General features: G+C 39.9%; 2 protein-coding genes across 2 annotated transcripts; both read right to left on the reverse strand.

Moving 5' to 3' along the window:
• Positions 1-2,366: 2,366 nt before the first annotated feature.
• LOC126080832 (olfactory receptor 5B12-like) lies at positions 2,367-3,311 on the reverse strand. The gene has a single exon (XM_049892018.1). The coding sequence runs from the start codon at positions 3,309-3,311 to the stop codon at positions 2,367-2,369; it is 945 nt and encodes a 314-aa protein (XP_049747975.1).
• Positions 3,312-14,080: 10,769 nt separating this feature from the next.
• LOC126080831 (olfactory receptor 5B12-like) lies at positions 14,081-15,025 on the reverse strand. The gene has a single exon (XM_049892017.1). It carries the CDS (start codon positions 15,023-15,025, stop codon positions 14,081-14,083), a length of 945 nt encoding a protein of 314 aa, XP_049747974.1.
• Positions 15,026-18,496: the final 3,471 nt, after the last annotated feature.

Raw genomic sequence — 18,496 nt, forward strand, 5'->3', positions numbered from 1 at the left:
GATTCGAACTGCTGACTTTTTGGTTAGCAGACTACCACTTAACCACTGTACCACCAGGTAGAGGATGAGAGAGATGAGTATGGCCTAATGCCCATCCTCAGGGGCTTACAATTCCCATCAGATGGCACTTGTAGAGTTCATTTTTTAGCTTTAGAAAACCCCATCTTGACTTTATGGTTTTGATTGTGCCTGAGTGAACCACTTTGGGTGGCCAAGGATATTATTTCATGTTTCTGGCACACAGGAAAGTGTTCCCTCTCACTCTTCATCTTGAATTTACCATCTTATTAGAAGTCAAGGTCATAGCTAGCAGTTTGGAGGAGAGCTAGAGCTCATTTTGCTGTTCCTGGTGCTTCCATTCCCAGAAAATAATCCAGAGAGAAACTTCTAGTTGTAGGATTCATTGATCATTTTTACTAAGAAGTGACAGAATTGCACTAAACAAGATGCGTATAAGTTGGTACATTATTCTATTGCTCTTCAACACAGGGTGTTAGAGCTGATTAAATCCCTGACTAAATTTTCCTGCTGTGTGTGCTGCTCAGCTCCAGGTGACTAACACCTCACACCCACCCATCAGGAGTGGAGAGGCCTGGGCGGGGAGCTATCAGGGCATATATTCATGTTTTAATGTCCCCTTCCTCTTTCTTCTCAGTGAAGCAATGGGACAGTGAGGATTTGGTGATGTTGAGCACATCAAATTTTACGGTTTATTGTCTTCAACATTCCCGAAAGTAGATGTTCACTGCAGCATGCAAGTTTTCCAGCTCGGCTTCTTTATTCAAGTGAAGATTCCCATTTTGTAGCACGAAGCTTCTAGAAAACAAGGATGACAAGCCTTCCCAGATAACGAGGGCTTCATTGTAAGTAATGTAAACACATGGACAAAACGCAAGGGCTCCAATCCCTTCTATACTCCTCTGACAGCCTCAAAAGCTAACCTAGTGCCTTCTAGAAGTGTTAAATATGTGGCTACTTAGAGCTGTGATGAAAGAGTAAGGATTTGGGATAGCTTCAGATTATCAAGAATGAAGGAGATTTAGAGAGCTCAAGGAAAATGCAATATCATTCAGATTCTCTCATGTTCCTTGCAGCCCTTCTAATGCTTTAATTACAAAGATAATTGTGTTATATTAAGAAGTCCAGTGGTCCTTTAAAAAGTGGATTTTTTCTTCATCTTAATATTGTTTATGCCCACTGCAAAGTGTTGTGAATATTCAACACTTGTTACCTGAGCTAAACTAGAAAGGTTGTTTTGGATTCCCAAGGAATTGGGTTCAAATTCTGGGTCTTCCAGCTTCTACCTATGGTATTTCATGTCTGAACCTCTTTTTCCTCTTCTCTATGTGGTTGTCCCTCTCATAGTTAGTCTGCGAATGGAATAAGATAGCATATGCAAATAATTTAGCAGCCACTAGGAGATAAATGAAGCTATTAACTAAAAGACTGTAGTTCCAACTCACCCAGATGTGCCTTGGAAGAAAGGCCTGATGACCTGCTTCCAAAAGATCACAGCCATGGAAAAGGTGTGGAGTATGAGTCTTCTCTGCAACACATGGGGTCACCATGATTCATGTTAGCAGGGGAACATTTAACTGTTTGCACCACTCAGGTAAGGAACAAGTGTGGATACATTTTTGGATGGAAGAGTCCCTTGCATTCTGACCTCTGTTATTTGAAATTCAGGAACTAAATAGATTTAGATTACATGGCATCCCTCACTATCCAAGCTCACCACTGGAATTCTTGCTGTATAAGTTCAGGATCCTGGTAGATGTTGACAACGAGGGATAATTCTGCAGATTTCTGGGCTTCATCAGAGATGTGCTAAATCAGATGATCTGGATTTAGTTCCTAGGAATGTGCATTTAAATATAATCTCAGAGTGGTTTTTTTGGAGCACTAATATCTAATCACAGCTCTATGAATCTAGAATCACAGCACAAGAATCACAGAGTTCTTTTGAATTCTGAATTGCAAAACTAATTCTGGAGTCATGCCTTTATGAGGTTTACCTGCAAATCACTTTATACCAATAGAGTAACGTAGCGTGGGATCCTATAACACCTAGGAAAATAATTTTGATGTTAAGATAGAAGTAGAATCCTATTTCTGGAAAAAGACTTCAAAATTTCTCCAACCTAGTCATATTCCCAAATCATGAATAGAACAGACCTCATATTGGAAGGAATTTCTCAGAGATATTAAAGAAAAGAATTGAACTTACAACCATTGAAAACCCTAAAGAGTATAGCTGTACTCTGACACTCCTGGGGTCGCCATGAGTTGGGATTGTCTCAATGGTAGCAGGTTAGAGGTCCAATAGAAGCTTTACATGGTTTGTATGCTACTTCTAATGAATGGGCTCAGTCCAATGAAGACTTGACTTTTTCAGCAACCTTCTTGAAGGCACTTTTGACTTCCTTGTTCCACAGGCTGTAGACCACAGGGTTCAGCATAGGGATGATCATGGTGTAGAACACAGATGCCATTTTGTCTGTGTCCATGGAATGACTGGAACTTGGCTGTAAGTACATGACGATAATTGTTCCATAGAAGATGGAGACAGTGGTAAGATGGGAAGCACAGGTGGAAAAGTCTTTCTTTCGTCCCTTAGCTGAGTGCATTCTCAGGATAACAATAAAAATGAACAGGTAAGAGGTCAAGATAACCAAGAGAGTAAAAAAGACATTGCAAGCTGCCAAGGTGAAGAGCACAATCTCATTTATGTAGGTATCAGAGCAAGAGAGAGCCAGCAGTGGTGGGGTGTCACAGAAAAATTGATTAACCACATTGGGATGACAGAAGGAGAGGTGGAAAGTCAAAGCAACAAGGATGGAAGATTGCAAGAGTCCACAGCCGTAGGAGCCAGTGAGTAGTAAAGCACACACAGTACTTGTCATGGTGGTGGTGTAATGTAAGGGTTTACACACTGCTGCGTGGTGGTCAAAGGCCATCGAAGCCAGGAGAAAACTTTCAATAGCGTCAAAAGCTAAAAAGAAGAACATCTGGGCAGCACACGCATTGTAGGAGATGCTCTTATCTCCTGTTAGGAGCCCCTCCATCACCTTGGGAGTGACTGCCGAGGCATAAACACAGTCCACCAGGGAGAGGTTGCTGAGGAAAAAGTACATGGGGGTGTGGAGACGAGAGTCTAACACTATCAACATGATCATCCCCAGGTTCCCAATCAGAGTGATGAAGTAAATGAGAGTGAAGATTAAAAATAAAGGGACCTGCAGTTCTACGGCATCTGTAAGCCCCACGAGAATGAATTCAGTCACCTCTGATATGTTCTCTATCAACGTCATTGGTGAATCATCATATGAAGTACCTATGGCTAGATGAGAAAACACAAGATAATGGTATTTGAGCTCTACCATGAGAACAGAAGTGTGGTCATAGTCTCTCTCCTCTAAAATCTTAATTTTTCTGAGAGGCTGATGATTTTGTCTCCCAACATCACCTGTGCTTTATTTCTGAGGAGGAAGAGTAGAGGGAGGCAGAAAAGTTACTTTTATAGTCCTCTAGAGACCAGAATGAGACAGGCGTCCTTAGGTGGTGCAAAGTGTTAATATGCTTGGCTGCTAACTGAAAGATTGGAACTTCAAGTCCACCAGAGGCACCTCAGAATAAAGGCCATCAAAAATCCTACGGAGCACACTTCTACTCTGACACATGTGGGGTTGCCATGAATCACAGATGACCCATTGACAGCTGGTTTTTTAGAGGCTTCATGTTCCCAACCAAGCCAGAGGTCTCCTGCCATGTCCAGTTCATGGCTTATTGTGGCTGCCATGATTCTAGCATGAGAGGCCATCTCAACACAAAAGCCACTCTTGGTCCTTGAATCTTGAATCTTTCACTTCTCCTTGATTAACAATCATTCACATTCTAGGCAGGCTATGATATGACCCTTGTTTTTAAGGGCAGCCTAGTGGGAGAAACCTGTACACAAACGGGTATGTTAATCATAATGCATTGCCTGAGGAGGGGCATCCCCAGGGTGCTTTGATCAGAAAGGAGGCATTTTTTGCCGGAGTTTAGGGGCAAAGGAAGACCTTCTGGAAATGATACCTTCTGAGCTGTGGCTTGGAGACTGAAGAAGTAGTAATAATGATGATTAGTTATTATAATAACAAATATTGTATAAGGTATTACTGTGTGCTGGGAGACTGTTCAAAGTTGTTAACACATATTAACTCATAAATACATTTAGCAACTCCATGGGGCGGGTACTATTATTATTCCCATATAGTTTAGACAGGAATGGAAGTTTAATGAGATAAATTACTTCCTCAGGCAACAAAGCTGTTGGTAGAACTGGGATTTGAACCCATGAAGCATGGTGTAAAATCCATAATCTTCAGTACTCGTCTCAAAATAATCGGGTAAGTTACTTAACCTTTCTGTGTTTCCTCATCTTTCAAATGGGAATGATAATAGTTTTAACCTTTTAAGATGGATGGACACAATACTCAGTAGCAATACTCAAGAGCAAGTACTCAATAGTGTAAGCTATTATTACTGCTACTGCTATTAATATTGTTTTACCAGGCAGAGGAAACTCCATGGATAAAGGCGTAAGCTCATAAGCACAGTGGCATAAGCAGGAAACTACATGCAAACAGGTGTTATTTATTAGTAAAATTCTTCACAATACCCAAATCTTAATTAGGGGCTAACATGGAACAGTAATTTGTAGAAATCAAATGGACACGATTAAACCCTAAGAGAAAGAGTTGGAGGAAATAATGCATCAGATTACAGATATAATACAACTATTTAGAAGAAGAGACTAAGCTGACCATTTGGCCAAGCATAATACAAGGATATACTTTTCCAATTGTGCAAATAATTGTTACTCATTGAAAAGCAACTTTGATGAGATATACCCTTGGGAATATTACATTCATTCCTTGAATCTCAGTTACATTCTCTGTGAAATATCACATTCCTATAATATCTGTGTACCTATTAAACAGTGTGGTAAAGGTTAAATTTAGATGTTGGAAGAAGTAAAAGATACAAAATTCCTACTAACTCAATGCCTGGCATACAAATGTATTTAGCACTAGTTGCCTTCCTGGATGACTCTGCAAAGACGTCAACTATGTACCAGGACCTTATATTACAAAATGAATATCATAATTCCTGGCTCTTTAATGAGGGTAGAGATAGCTGGCTCTTCAAACTATTCCCCCAAAAGTGATAAGCGCCATAACAAAAGTATCTGTAAAGTGTCAAAATTATCATCATGGAAGTGCCAAGAATTTGCTAGACCATGAAGTTACTTCCTGGCTCCTCAACTGTTAGAGGTCTATGTTTGTTAGAATTTCCAGATTGGGCCCAAACAGGAGACATATGTGTCTGTTTACATTTCTTTTTTTTTTTTTTTAAAGTTGATTTCTGTGTCACCCTGAAACACTGAGAGGGGCCAGTATATTGACCAGGTTCTTTATCTAGGCTTCTATATAAAGGAATGAAAAAAGGCCCCTTTTAATCCAGGAATTCAGAGTTGTAGGGCTGCTCGGATACAAGAGCACTATAAACACAAGACCAGCTTCAATCCTAACTTATTGATAATCACTTGGGTATAAGCCTACCACTGACATGATCTTTTTAATTCACAAAATAAAATACTTTTTTCAACTCCTTGAAAGGATGCTATCATGCTCTGATGCGACAATGAAGATGAAAGTTATTTGAAAGTTAATGATTTTTTGAACCAGGCCATCTGAGCCATCGTTTCCTGGTTATTGCAGGATATTCAGCCAGCAGAACTGAAAGTCCAAACGTTGATGTTACCAAAGAAAATGGCTCAAAAATTGAGATCCCCTAGAGATGTTGGCAGTTTTATAACTTCTGAAACTCTGAGAGGGAGGTATGGCATTTGCCTGCTACTCTTATAGCATGTTCTAAACTGAATGCAGTTAGGAGGCACTGTCTTTCTGCCTTTGAGTAAAATCTCCTTTCATTTCAACCATTTATTTGAGGACATCTGAGAGCAATGAGCATGTAAATCTGGGTGAAAGAGAGCAGCGTGTTAGAGGGGAAAGAGCAACGGACTAGGAGTGAGGGGCAACAAGTTAACCAGGTGTCATTGGTCTAGTCACTTAACTTTCATTTGTAAAATAAAATGGGATCTTCTAGAATACCTTTATACTTTAATTGGCTATGATTTTATATTTTCCTAATACTTACTTGTTTCCTAGGAACAGTGGAATGAAGTCCCAAAGGTGTGGGTATAGAACACCTTCATGCCTAGGTTGTTGACTTGAAGTCCACATCCAGGAAAGCATCACTCTGGAGAAACTCCTTCCCTACTTCTGGAGCTCCAGGTTGTGGAGCAGAATCTGGGCTTCTGCTCTTGCAAATATCAAGGCAGAGACAGTGATCTGTTTACACAAGTCTCCAGGGAAACATTTCGTGTCAAGAGGGTAGATATCTCACGAGGCTCCTGATTCCAGGCTGGCCTTCATAACCTGTCCTGAACTGGAGCTCAGAGACTAATGTTTGCATCATGGCTGGGAATGCTTATGAAGACACGAGGGAATGGAAGCTTAAAGGAATGGGCCTCCAGGAGTCACAGCAGCAGCCACAGACAACTTGGGTGCTAAAAATAAAAATCTCACTGAAATCTATGGCTTAGGTGACATTGAGAGCTCATGTAAGCTTTTTTGTAGTTAATTATTTCTCACAGACCTACAGAGTCTCTCCAGAATGAGAATCTTTCTTATTTATTATTTATTTACAAAATATCTGCCTGACTTACTGTTGAAGAGTTGCTGTTTGAATACTTTTTCTTTCCTTATTTACTGCTAAGGTGATGAACCCTTCCTTTCTTCTGCACAGCCACAACTGATCCCTAAATTAAGTCTCCGTTTTTGTCATTTTCATAGGAGAGAATTATCACTCCTTTCTATTTCAAATTTTATTTTCGTCATTGTTTGAAATGCATGCAGCAAAACATACACAAATTCAGCAATTTTTGCCTGTACAGTTTGCTGACATCCGTTATATTCTTCAAGGTGTGCAACCATTCTCACACTGTTTTTCTGAATAATTCCTTCACTGTTAACTTAAACTCACTGCAGCTAAGCTTCCTATCTAAAGTTTCAAGTTGCTGTTGTCAATTAGATCCCATATAGACAGTTCTTTAAAGGAGACAGTGCTTAAAGCAGACATTCTTTACTAATGAAGCTAAGTTTTATTTGATTTAAAGAAGACTTTAGGGGATAATTTTGGTTTAAGGTTCAAAAATAATCTCAGGACAATTGTTTTTGGGGTTCATCCAGCCTCAGTGAATCCAGAAAGTTTGTATTTTATGAGAATTTTAAATTCTGTTTCACATTTTCTGCCATTTTGATCAGAGTTTTTCTACAGAATCTTTGATCAAAACATTCAGCAATGATAGCTGGGCACTGTTAAGGTCTTCTGGTCACTCCTTTCTCAATGCAGTCATGCAGTCAAGTATCAGAGTTTGAGTGGAGTGATCATGTGGCCTGGTTTCTAATACCAATTCTGTCATCTGTTGCAGTATGACCTTGGCCAAATCATTTATTCTCTCCATTATATCACTTATAAAAAACTGGGATAATAATATTGCATATCTCTCATAGGATAATCATAAAGACTAAATTAAATGCCATATATGCACAGTTGAGTAGGGTGTCCGGCACATAGTAAGGGATCATTAAATTTAAATAAAAGGTCGGCAGTTCAAACCAATTGACACTGTGGAAGAAAGGCCTGGTGATCTACTTCTCTAAAGATTATAGCCAAGAACACCCTGTAGAGTAAATCCTTCTCCATAGCCAGGTGTTGGAGTCGACTTGACAGAAAAGGGTATTGCCATTTATTTTTTATTATTCTTTATGTGAAAGTTTGCAGCTCAAGTTAGTTTCTCATTCAAAAATTTATATACACAATATTTTGTGACATTGGTTACAATACCCACAATGTAACAACACTCTCCCCATCCACCCCGGGTTTCCCATGTCCAGTAGCTGAGTTTTCCTATCCTTTTCCCAGGTGTCTGTCAGTTTATTGTACTATAGGAGTTGTGAGAAATTGATCAAAGTTCAACCATTTCAGGAGATAGCATATCATCAGGAACGGATGGCACTGAAGGAAGAAGTCCAAGCTGCACTGAAGGCTTCGATGAAAAATAAGGCTCCAGTAATTGCGGAATACCGATCGAGATGTTTCAATAAATGGATGCAGTGCTGGAAGTACTCACTCGTCTATGTCATGAGTTTTAGAAGACAGCTTCCTGGCCAACCTACTGGAAGAGATCCATATTTATGCCTATTCCAAAGAAAGGTGATACAACCAAATGTGGAAATTATTGAGCAATATCATTTATATCGCACACAATTAAAATTTTGCTGACGATCATTCAAAAGTGGCTGCAGCAGTACATTGATAGGGAACTGCCAGAAATTCAAACTGAATTCAGAGGAGGACATGGAACCAGGAATGTCATCACTGATGTCAATTGGATCCTGGCTGAAAGCAGAGAATACCAGAAAGATGTTTACCTGTGTTTTATTGACTGTGCAAAAAGGTCATAATAAATCATGGATAATATTGTGAAGATTGGAAATTCCAGAACAATTAATCGTGCTCATGAGGAACCTACACATAAACCAAGAGTCATTTTGAACTGAATAAGAGGGTACTGTGTGTATTAAAGTCAGGAAAGGTGTGGGTCTAGGTTGTATCCTTTCACTTATTCAATCTGTAGGCTGAGCAAATAATGCAAGAAGCTAGACTATGTGATGAAGAACAGAGCGTCAGTATTGGAGGAAGACTCGTTACCAACCTGCGTTATGCAGATGATACAACCTTGCCTACTTGAAAGTGAAGAGGTCTTGAAGCGCCTACTGATGAAGATTAAAGACCACAGCCTTGAGTGTGGATTACACGTCAGTATAAAGAAAACAACGTCTTCACAACTGGACCAACAAGCAACATCAGAATAAACAAAGAAAACATTGAAGTTGTCAAGGATTTCATTTTACTTTGATCCACAGTCAACCTCCATGGACGCATCAGTCAAGAAATCAAATGATGAACTGCATTGGGTGAATCCGCTGCAAAAGACATTTTAAAAGGGGTAAAAAGCAAGGATGTTACTTTAAAGACTAAGGTGCTCCTGGCTCAAGGCTTGGTGTTTTCAATTGACTCAGAAGCATGCAAAGGCTGGGTCATGTATAAGGAAGACTGAGGAAGAATTGACACCTTTGAATTATGATGTTATTGGAGAATATTCAATATACTATGGACTGCCAAAAGAACAAGAAATCTGTCTTGGAAGAAGTAGAGCCAGCATGCTCCTTAGAAGCTAGAATGGTGACACTTTGACATACTGTGGACACGTTGTCAGGAGGGATCAGTCCCTGTAGAAGGGCATCATGTTTTGTAAAGTAGAAGGTCAGCATAAAAGAGGAAGATCCTCAAGGAAATGGATTGGCACAGTGCCTGCAACAATGGGCTCAAGCATTACAACAATCATGAGGATGGAACAGGACTGGGCAGTGTTTCGCTCTGGTGTAGCTAGGGTCACTATGAGTCAGAACTAACTCCAGAGCACGCAACAACAACTAATAATCTGTCCCTTCCTTCCATTTTCCCTGCCAATTTAGTGTCACATGTTAAATGAACTAAGAAGCTCATTCCTCACATGTGTTATTGTTTGTTTTATCCCTGTTAAAACAAAACCCGTTACCATTGAGTCAATTCTTACTCATAGCTACCTTAGAGGACAGAGTAGAACTGCCCCATAGTGTTTCCAAGGAGTGGCTGGTAGAATCAACCTGCAGACCTTTTGGTTAGCAGCCGAGCTCTTAACCACTGTGCCAACAGGGCTTTGTTTGTTTTATAGGCCCATTTAATCTTTGTTTGAAAAGTGGACTTCAGTTCTGGGTTAGCAGAGTGTCCTGGGGCCATAGTCTCATGGGTTCCTCCAATTTATTTCAGACCAGTAAGTCTATTCTTTTACTATGAATTTGAATTTTGTTCTACATTTTTCTCCCACTCTGTCCAGGAGTCTCTCTCAGGTTAATAGTCCTTTGGGTTAATATTTTCCTTGTGTTTTTGGATTTCTTCATTCTCCTTTGAGATGGGACCAACAGATGTATCTTAGATGGCCCAATACAAGCTTTTAAACCCCAGATGCTACTCACCAAAGTAGGATGCAAAATATTTTCTTTATGATCTATGTTATGCCAGTTGACCTAGGTGTCCCACAAGACTGTGGTCCCCAGCCCTCAGTCTCAGCAACTAGGTCCCACAAGTATTTGGATGTATCCATGAAGCTTCTATGCTTTGCCTTGGTTAAATTGTGCTGACTTTCCCTATATTGTGTGTTGTTTTTCCTTTCACCAAAGTTGATACGTCTCTACTACCCAGTTAGTCACTTCCCCTCCCTGCCCCTCTCCACTTTCTTAACCATCAAAGATTTTTTTTTTTCTGTGTAAATCTTTTCTTGAGTTTTTATTAGTGGTCACATACAATATTTTTCCTTTTGTGACTGATTTATTTCACTCAGTAAAATGCCCACCAGACTGATTCATGTTGTGCGATGATTCCTGAATTTGTCATTGTTCTTTATCATCATCTAGTATTCCATTTTGTGTATGTACCATAATTTGTTTAACCATTCATCTGTTGATAGGCACTTAGGTTGTTTCCATCTTTTTCCTATTGTGAACAATGCTGCAATGAACAGGGGTGTGTTTATTTCTATTCATGTGACAGTTCTTATGCTTCTAGGATATATTCCTGGGAGTGGAATTTCAGGATCATATGGTATTTCAATTTCTAGCTTTTTAAGAAAGTGCCATACCATTTTCAATAGTGTTTGTCCCATTTTACATTTCCACCTGCAGTGCATAAAAATTCCAATCTCCCCACAACCTCTCCACCATTTGTTAGTGTGTGTTTTTTGGATTAATGCCAGTATTGTCGGGTGAGATGGTATCTCATTGTAGTTTTGATTTGCATTTCTCTAATGGTTATCATCACAAGTATTTCCTCACGTGTCTGTTATCCACCTGAATGTCCTGAATGTCTTCTTTGGTGAAGTGTCTGTTCATAACCTTTGCCAATTTTTTAACTGAATAATTTGTGTTTTTTTGTTGATGTGTTGAAGGCTTTTGTAAATTTTAGAGAATACACCCTTTCCGGATATGTTGTAGTCACAATTTTTTTACTGGTCAGTTGGCTCCCTTTATACTCTTTTGGTGAAGTCTTTTGATGAACATAAGTGTTTGATTTTCAGGAGCTCCCAGTTATCTAGTTTCTCTTCTGGTGTTTGTACATTGTTAGTTATGGTTTGTATACTATTTATGCCATGTATTAGGGCCCCTAGAGTTGTCCCTATTTTTTCTTCCATGATCTTTATAATTTTATGTTTTATATTTAGGTCTCTGATCCATATTGAGTTGGTTTTTAGATATGGTGTGAGCTATGGATCTTGTTTTACTTTTTTTATAGGTGAACATCCAGTAATGCCATCACCATTCGTTAAAGAGACAGTCTTTTCTCCATTTAATGGACACTGGCTCTTTGCCAAGTATTGTATTAGGTACTCATGGATGGATGGATTTAGATAGGGGTTCTCAATAATGCTGCTTTGTTCTATGTGTCTGTTGTTGTACCAGTGCCAGGTTTTTTGACTACAGTGGCTTTACAATAGGTTCTAAGATCAGGTAGTGTGAGGCCTCCCACTTTGTTCTTATTCTTCAATAAGGCTTTACTTCTCTGGGACCTCTTCCCTTTCCGTATAAATTAGGTGATTTGTTTCGCTATCTTGTTACAGAATACTGTTGAAATTTGAATTGGGATTATATCATATCTGTAGATCGTTTTGGGTAGTGTCTTAGTCATCTAGTGCTGTCGTAACAGAAATGCCACAAGTGGATGGTTTTAACAAAGAGAAATTTATTTTCTCACAGTCTAGTAGGTTACAAGTCCAAACTCAGGGTGTCAGCTCCAGGGGAAGGCTCTCTCTCTCTGTCTGTCAGCTCTGGAGGAAGGTCCTTGTCTTCAATCTTCTCCTGGTTGAGGAGCTTCTCAGGTGCAGGGACCCCTGGTCCAAAGGACACGCTCTGCTCCTGGTGCTGCTTTCTAGGTGGTACAAGGTCCCCAACTCTCTGCTTGCTTTCCTTTCCTTTTATTTCTTGAGAGATAAAAGGTGGTGCAGGCCATAGCCCAGGGAAACTACATTGGATCAAGGATGTGGTCTGGGTAAGGGTGGTGTTACAATCCCACCCTAATCTTTTTTAACATAAAATTACAATCAAAATGGAGGACAACCACAGAATACTGGGACTCATGGCCTAACCAAGCTGATATTCACATTTCTGGGGGGACAACCCTGGTGGTGTAGTGGTTAAGTGCTATGGCTGCTAACCAAGAGGTCAGCCATTCAAACCACCAGGCGCTCCTTGGAAACTCTGTGGGGCAGTTCTACTCTGCCCTATAGGGTCGCTGGGAGTCGGAATTGACTAGACGGCAGTGGGTTTGGTTTTTAGTTTAATTCAATCCATGACAGGTAGTATTATTCTCACAATGTTCAGTCTTCCTATCCATGATCATGTATGTTTTCTCACTTATGTAGGTCTCTTTTGGTTTCTTGCAGCACTGTTTTGTAGTTTTCTTTGTATAGGTCTTTTACGTCCCTCGTTAGATTTATTCCTAAATGTTTTGTCTTTTTAGAAGCTATTATAATTTTTTTTTTTCTGATTTCCTTTTCGTAGTTCTCTTTGTTAATGTAGAGGAATAGAACTGATTTATGTGTGTTTATCTTGGAGCCCTGGTGGCATAGTGGTTAAGAGCTACAGCTGCTAACCGGAAAACAGGTCAGCAGTTTGAATGCACTAGCTGCTCCCTGGAAGCCCTACGAGGCAGTTCTACTCTGTCCTATACAGTTGCTGAGTCAGAATCGACTAGATGGCAATGTGTTTGTTTTTTGTTTTTTATCTTGCCTTTTGCTACTCTACTGAATCTTTTTATTAGTTCCAGTAGTTTTCTTGTGGCATCTATGAGGGTACTCTATGTATGGTATCATATTGTCTGCAAATGGGGATAAATTTACCTCTTACTTACTGTCTTACTTATGTAGTACTGTTATAACAGAAATACCACAAGTGGATGGCTTCAACAAAGAGAAATTTATTCTCTCACAGTCTAGTAGGTTACAAGTCCAAATTCAAGTTGTCAGCTCCAGGGGAAGGTTTTTTCTCTCTGTCAGCTCTGGAGGAAGGCCTTTGCCCTCAATCTTCCCCTGGTCGAGGAGCTTCTCAGGCCCAGGGACCCAGGGTCCAAAGGATGCACTCTGCTCTCAGTGCTGTTTTCTTGGTGGTTTGAGGTCCCCAAATCTCTGCGTGCTTCCCTTTCCTTTTATCTCTTGAGAGATAAAAGGTGGTGCAGGCCACACACCAGGGAAATTCTCTTTACACTGGATCAGGGAGGTGACCTGAGTAATGGTGGTGTTACAATCCCACCCTAATCCTCTCAACGTAAAATTACAATCACAAAATGGAGGACAACCACACAATACTGGAAACCATGGTCTAACCAAGTTGAAACACATATTTTGGGGGGAACATAATTCAATCCATGACACCCACTCCTCACTTATCAACATGATTAGGTTGCAAACATTAGGACATTAGGTGAAAATCAGGGTTATGCAAAAATGGGGGATGACCACATCAGATCACAAAATGGAAGGTGATTACGTCATTACACAACTGCCAAATTACATGATTTCATAATTGCCAAACCACTGAGATCACAGACCAGCCAAGTTGACACGTAACCTTAACCATCATAGCCAGCATTACTCTCACCTGGTCATATTCCGAAAGCATGAGTAGAACAGACCTCATGTGGGAAGGAATTGCTGAAAGAAATAAAAGAAAGAATTAAACTTCCAGCCATTGAAAACCCTATGAAGTGCAGTTCTGACATACATGGGGTTGCCATGAGTTGGAGTTGTCTTGATGGTAACAGGGTAGAGGTTCAAAATTAGCTTTGCATAGTTCCATGGTACTTCTAATTAATAGGTTCAGCCCAATGAAGATTTTACTTTTTCAGAAACCTTCTTGAATGCACTCTTGACTTCCTTGTTCCTCAAGCTGTAGACCAGAGGGTTCAGCATGGGGATGATCATGGTGTAGAACACAGATGCCATTTTGTCTGTGTCCATGGAATGACTGGAACTTGGCTGTAAGTACATGAAGATGATTGTCCCATGGAAGATGGAAACTGTGGTGAGGTGGGAAGCACAGGTAGAAAAGGCCTTCTTTCGTCCCTCAGCTGAGTGCATTCTCAGGATAGCAATAAAAATCAACAGGTAAGAATTCAAGATAACTAAAAGAGTAAAAACTATAGTGCAAGCTGCCAAGGTGAAAAGTACAATTTCATTTGTGTAGGTATCAGAACAAGAGAGAGCCAGCAGTGGGGGGATGTCACAGAAAAAGTGATTAACCACGTTGGAATGACAGAAGGAGAGGTGGAATGTGAAGGCAACATGGATGGAAGATTGCAAGAGTCCACAGATGTAGGAACCAGTGACCAGTAGAGCACACACAGTACTTGTCATGGTGGTGGTGTAGTGCAGGGGCTTACACACTGCTGCGTAGCGGTCAAAGGCCATTGCAGTCAGGAGTAAACTTTCAGTAATGACAAAGGCTAAAAAGAAGAACATCTGGGCAGCACATGCATTGTAGGAGATGATCTTATCTCCTGTGACAAACCCCACCATCACCTTGGGAGTGACTGCCGAGGCATAAACATAGTCCACCAGGGAAAGGTTACTGAGGAAAAAGTACATGGGGGTGTGGAGACGAGAGTCTAACAGAATTAACATGATCATCCCCAGGTTTCCAACCAGAGTGATGAAGTAAACGAGGGCGAAGATTAAAAATAAAGGGACCTGTAGCTCTAGGGCATCTGTTAGCCCCACAAGAATAAATTCAGTCACTTCTGAGATGTTCCCCATCAAAGTCATTGGTGAATGATCACGTGAGGCACCTATGGCAAGATGAGAAAATGCCACAAGATAATGCTGTTTGAGTATTACCATGAGAACTGAAGTGTGGCCAGAGTCTCTTGCTCATGTGCACCAGCTTCCTGTCCAGGGCAGGATCCTGTGTTCAAGAAGTTGGACCGAATTATCTCCAAGGGCCACTACCCGACAGATTTTTGTGGCTGTCGTTATTATAGCATGAGAAGCTCTCTCAACACAAAAGCTACTCGTGGTCCTTGAAAGTTGAATCTATCATTTCTCCTTGAGTGACAATCCTTCACATTGAAGGCAAGATATGATATGACACTTGTTTTTAAGGATAGCCTAGTGGGAAAAACCTATATACAAACAGGTGTGTTAATCATAATGCATTACCACAGGAGAGGGATGCTCAGAGTATTTTGAGTAGATAGGAGGCATTTTTAACCCAATTTAAGGGCACAGGAAGACTTTCTGGAAATAATAATTTCTGACCTGTGGCTTGGAGACTGAAGAAATAATAATGATGATGATTAGTTATTATAATAGAAAACTTCATAAAATACTTGCTATGTGCTATGAGAAACCCTGGTGGCATAGCAGTTGAGAGCTTGGCTACTGCTTAGAAACCCTATGGGACAGTTCCACTTTGTCCCATAGGGTCATTATGAGTCAGAACTGACTCAAAGACACCTAACAACGACAAAAATGTGCTAGGAGACTGTTCTAAGCTGGCACCTATATCAACCCATAAATACATTTAACAACTCTGTGAGGCAGGTACTATTATTATCCCTATTTTACTTACAAGGGAACTGAGGTTTAAGGAGGTAAATTACTTCAAGTAATAAAGCTGTTGGTAGAGCTGGGATTTGAATTCAAGAAGTAAAGTCTAAAATCCATAATCTTATGCACTCATCTCAAAATAGTGGGTCAAGTTAATTAAACTTTCTGTATTTCAATATCATTAAAATGGGAATGATAACAGTTTTAACCTTTAAGGTGAATGAATGCAATACTCAATAGCAAGTACTCAATAGTGAAAGCTATTATTATTATTATTGCTACTGCTATTAATGCTGTTATATCAGGCAGAAGGGACATTATGGATAAAAGCATGAGCTGATGAGCACAGCGGTATAAGCAGAAGACTACAGGCAGACAGGCATTGTTTATTAGTAAGATTCTCGGCACAATCCGGCTCTCAATTAGGACCTAACGTGCAACAGTAATTGCTAGAAATGAGACAGGCAGGATTGAATGCTAAGAGCAAGAGTCGGAGGAAAAAGTGCGTCAGATTGTAGATATAATGCAACCATTTAGAAGAAAAGTCTAAGGTGACTATTTGACTAAATATAATACAAAAAAGAAAAAAAAAAAAAACCCCAGAAAACAAAACCTGTTACTGTTGAGTTGATTCCAACTCATAGTGACCCTATAGGATAGAGTAGAAGTGTCCCATAGGGTTTCCATGGAGCAGCTGGAGGATTTGAACTGCCGATGTTGTGGTTAGCAGCGAAATGCTTAACCAGTGTGTCACCAGGTCCCCGATTATAATACAAGGATATACGTGTTCTAACTGTGTAAGTGTCACTCACTGATTAGCAACTTAGATGAGAAGGTGTTGGGAATATTACTTTCACTCCTTGAATCTCAGTTTTATTCTCTGTGAAATATCAAGTTCACATAATACCTATGTACCTATTTCACAGGGTTGTAAACATTAAATTGAGATACTGGAAGATATAAAAGATCTAAGAATCCTACTAACACAGTGCCTGGCATATACAATGCATTCAGCACTAGTTTCCATTCTCTTTTTCTTGTTTTTCTCCCAGATGACTTTGCCAATATGTCAACTCTGAACCAGGACTTTGTATTACAAAATGAATACCATAATACCTGACTTTTTAAAAAGGATGGAGACAGCCGGCTCTTTAAACCATTCCCTGCAAAGTGATAAGTGCTATAATAAAATTGTTTCTAAACTGTTACAAAACCATCATGGGAGTGCCAAGAATTTGCCAGAACACACTACTGACCATGAAGTTACTTCCTGGCTCATCAATTGTTAGAGCTCTATGCTTGTTAGAATTTTCAAATTGTGCCCAAATATATAAATATGTGTGTCTGTTTACATTTTCTCAAAAGAGTTAATTTCTGTATCATGCTTATACACCAAGAATGGCCAATATATTCAACAACTTCCTTATCTATGCTTATTTATACACTTAAAGGAACACAAAAAGGCTGCTTTAAATCCAGGAATTCCGAGGTGTAGAGAGGAGAATAGGAGAGAACTACAAAGTACAAGGTCAATTTTAGTCCTAATTCTACTGATAACCAGCTAGATATAGGCCTGCCATGGACCTGATCTCCTTAATTCACAAAGTAAAATATTTCCTTCAACTCCTTGATAGAGTGCTAGTCATGCTCCGATGTGACAATGAATATGAAAGTTATTTGAAAAGTATAAAACTGTAATAATTTTTTAAATCAAGCCATCTGAGCCATCCCTTCCTGATTACTGCAGGATAGTCACCCAGTAAAAACAAAGTCCAAACTTGGAGTTTACCAAAGAAAACGGCTCAAAAATTGAGATCCCCAAATAGAATGTTGGCAGTGTTATAACTTCTGAATTTAGAAAGGGAGTTATGACATTTGCCTTACTAGTAAAAAAATAACAAAAAAACATACCAATTACCATTGAGAAGATTCTGACTCCTATCGACCCTATAGGACAGAGTACAACTGCCCCATAGGGTTTCCAAGGAGCGGCTGGTGGATGCGAACTGCCGACCTTGTGATTAGCAGCCAAGCTCTTAACCAGTGTACCACCAGGACTCCAGTACTCTTATAGCACATTCTACATTGAATGCAATTAGAAAGTATTCTCTTCTTGCCTTTGAGTAAAATCTCCTTTCATTTCAACCATTTATACAAGGATATGTGATAGCAATGAGCATGTAAACCTGGGCGAGAGAGAGAAGCATGTCAGAGTGGAAAGAGCAACGGACTAGGAGTGAGGGACAACAAGCTAACATGGTGTCCTTGGTCTAGCCACTTAACTTTCATTTTCCTCATTTGTAAAATAAAATGATGGGATTTTCTAGAATCCTTTCAAACTCAAGTTGGGAATGATTTTATATTTTCCTAATACTTACTTGTTTCCTAGGAACAGACCAGTGAAGTCCCAAAGGTGTTGACCTTAAGTCCACATCCAGGACAGCATCATGCTGGGGAAACGCCTTCTCCACTTTTGCAGCTCTAGGTTGTGGAGCAGAATGTGGGCCTGCGCTCTGGCAAATATCAAGGTAGAAACAGTGACCCATTTACACAAGTCTCCAGGGAAATATATGGTGTCAAGTGAGTGGATATCTCAGGAGGCTCCTGATCCTGGGTTGGCCCTCCTAACCTGTCCTCAACTGGAGCTAACAGAGACTAATGTTTGCATTTTGGCCTGGGAGTGCTTAT

Source organism: Elephas maximus, chromosome 7 (assembly GCF_024166365.1).
Source record: "Elephas maximus indicus isolate mEleMax1 chromosome 7, mEleMax1 primary haplotype, whole genome shotgun sequence".
Lineage (NCBI taxonomy): Eukaryota > Metazoa > Chordata > Mammalia > Proboscidea > Elephantidae > Elephas > Elephas maximus.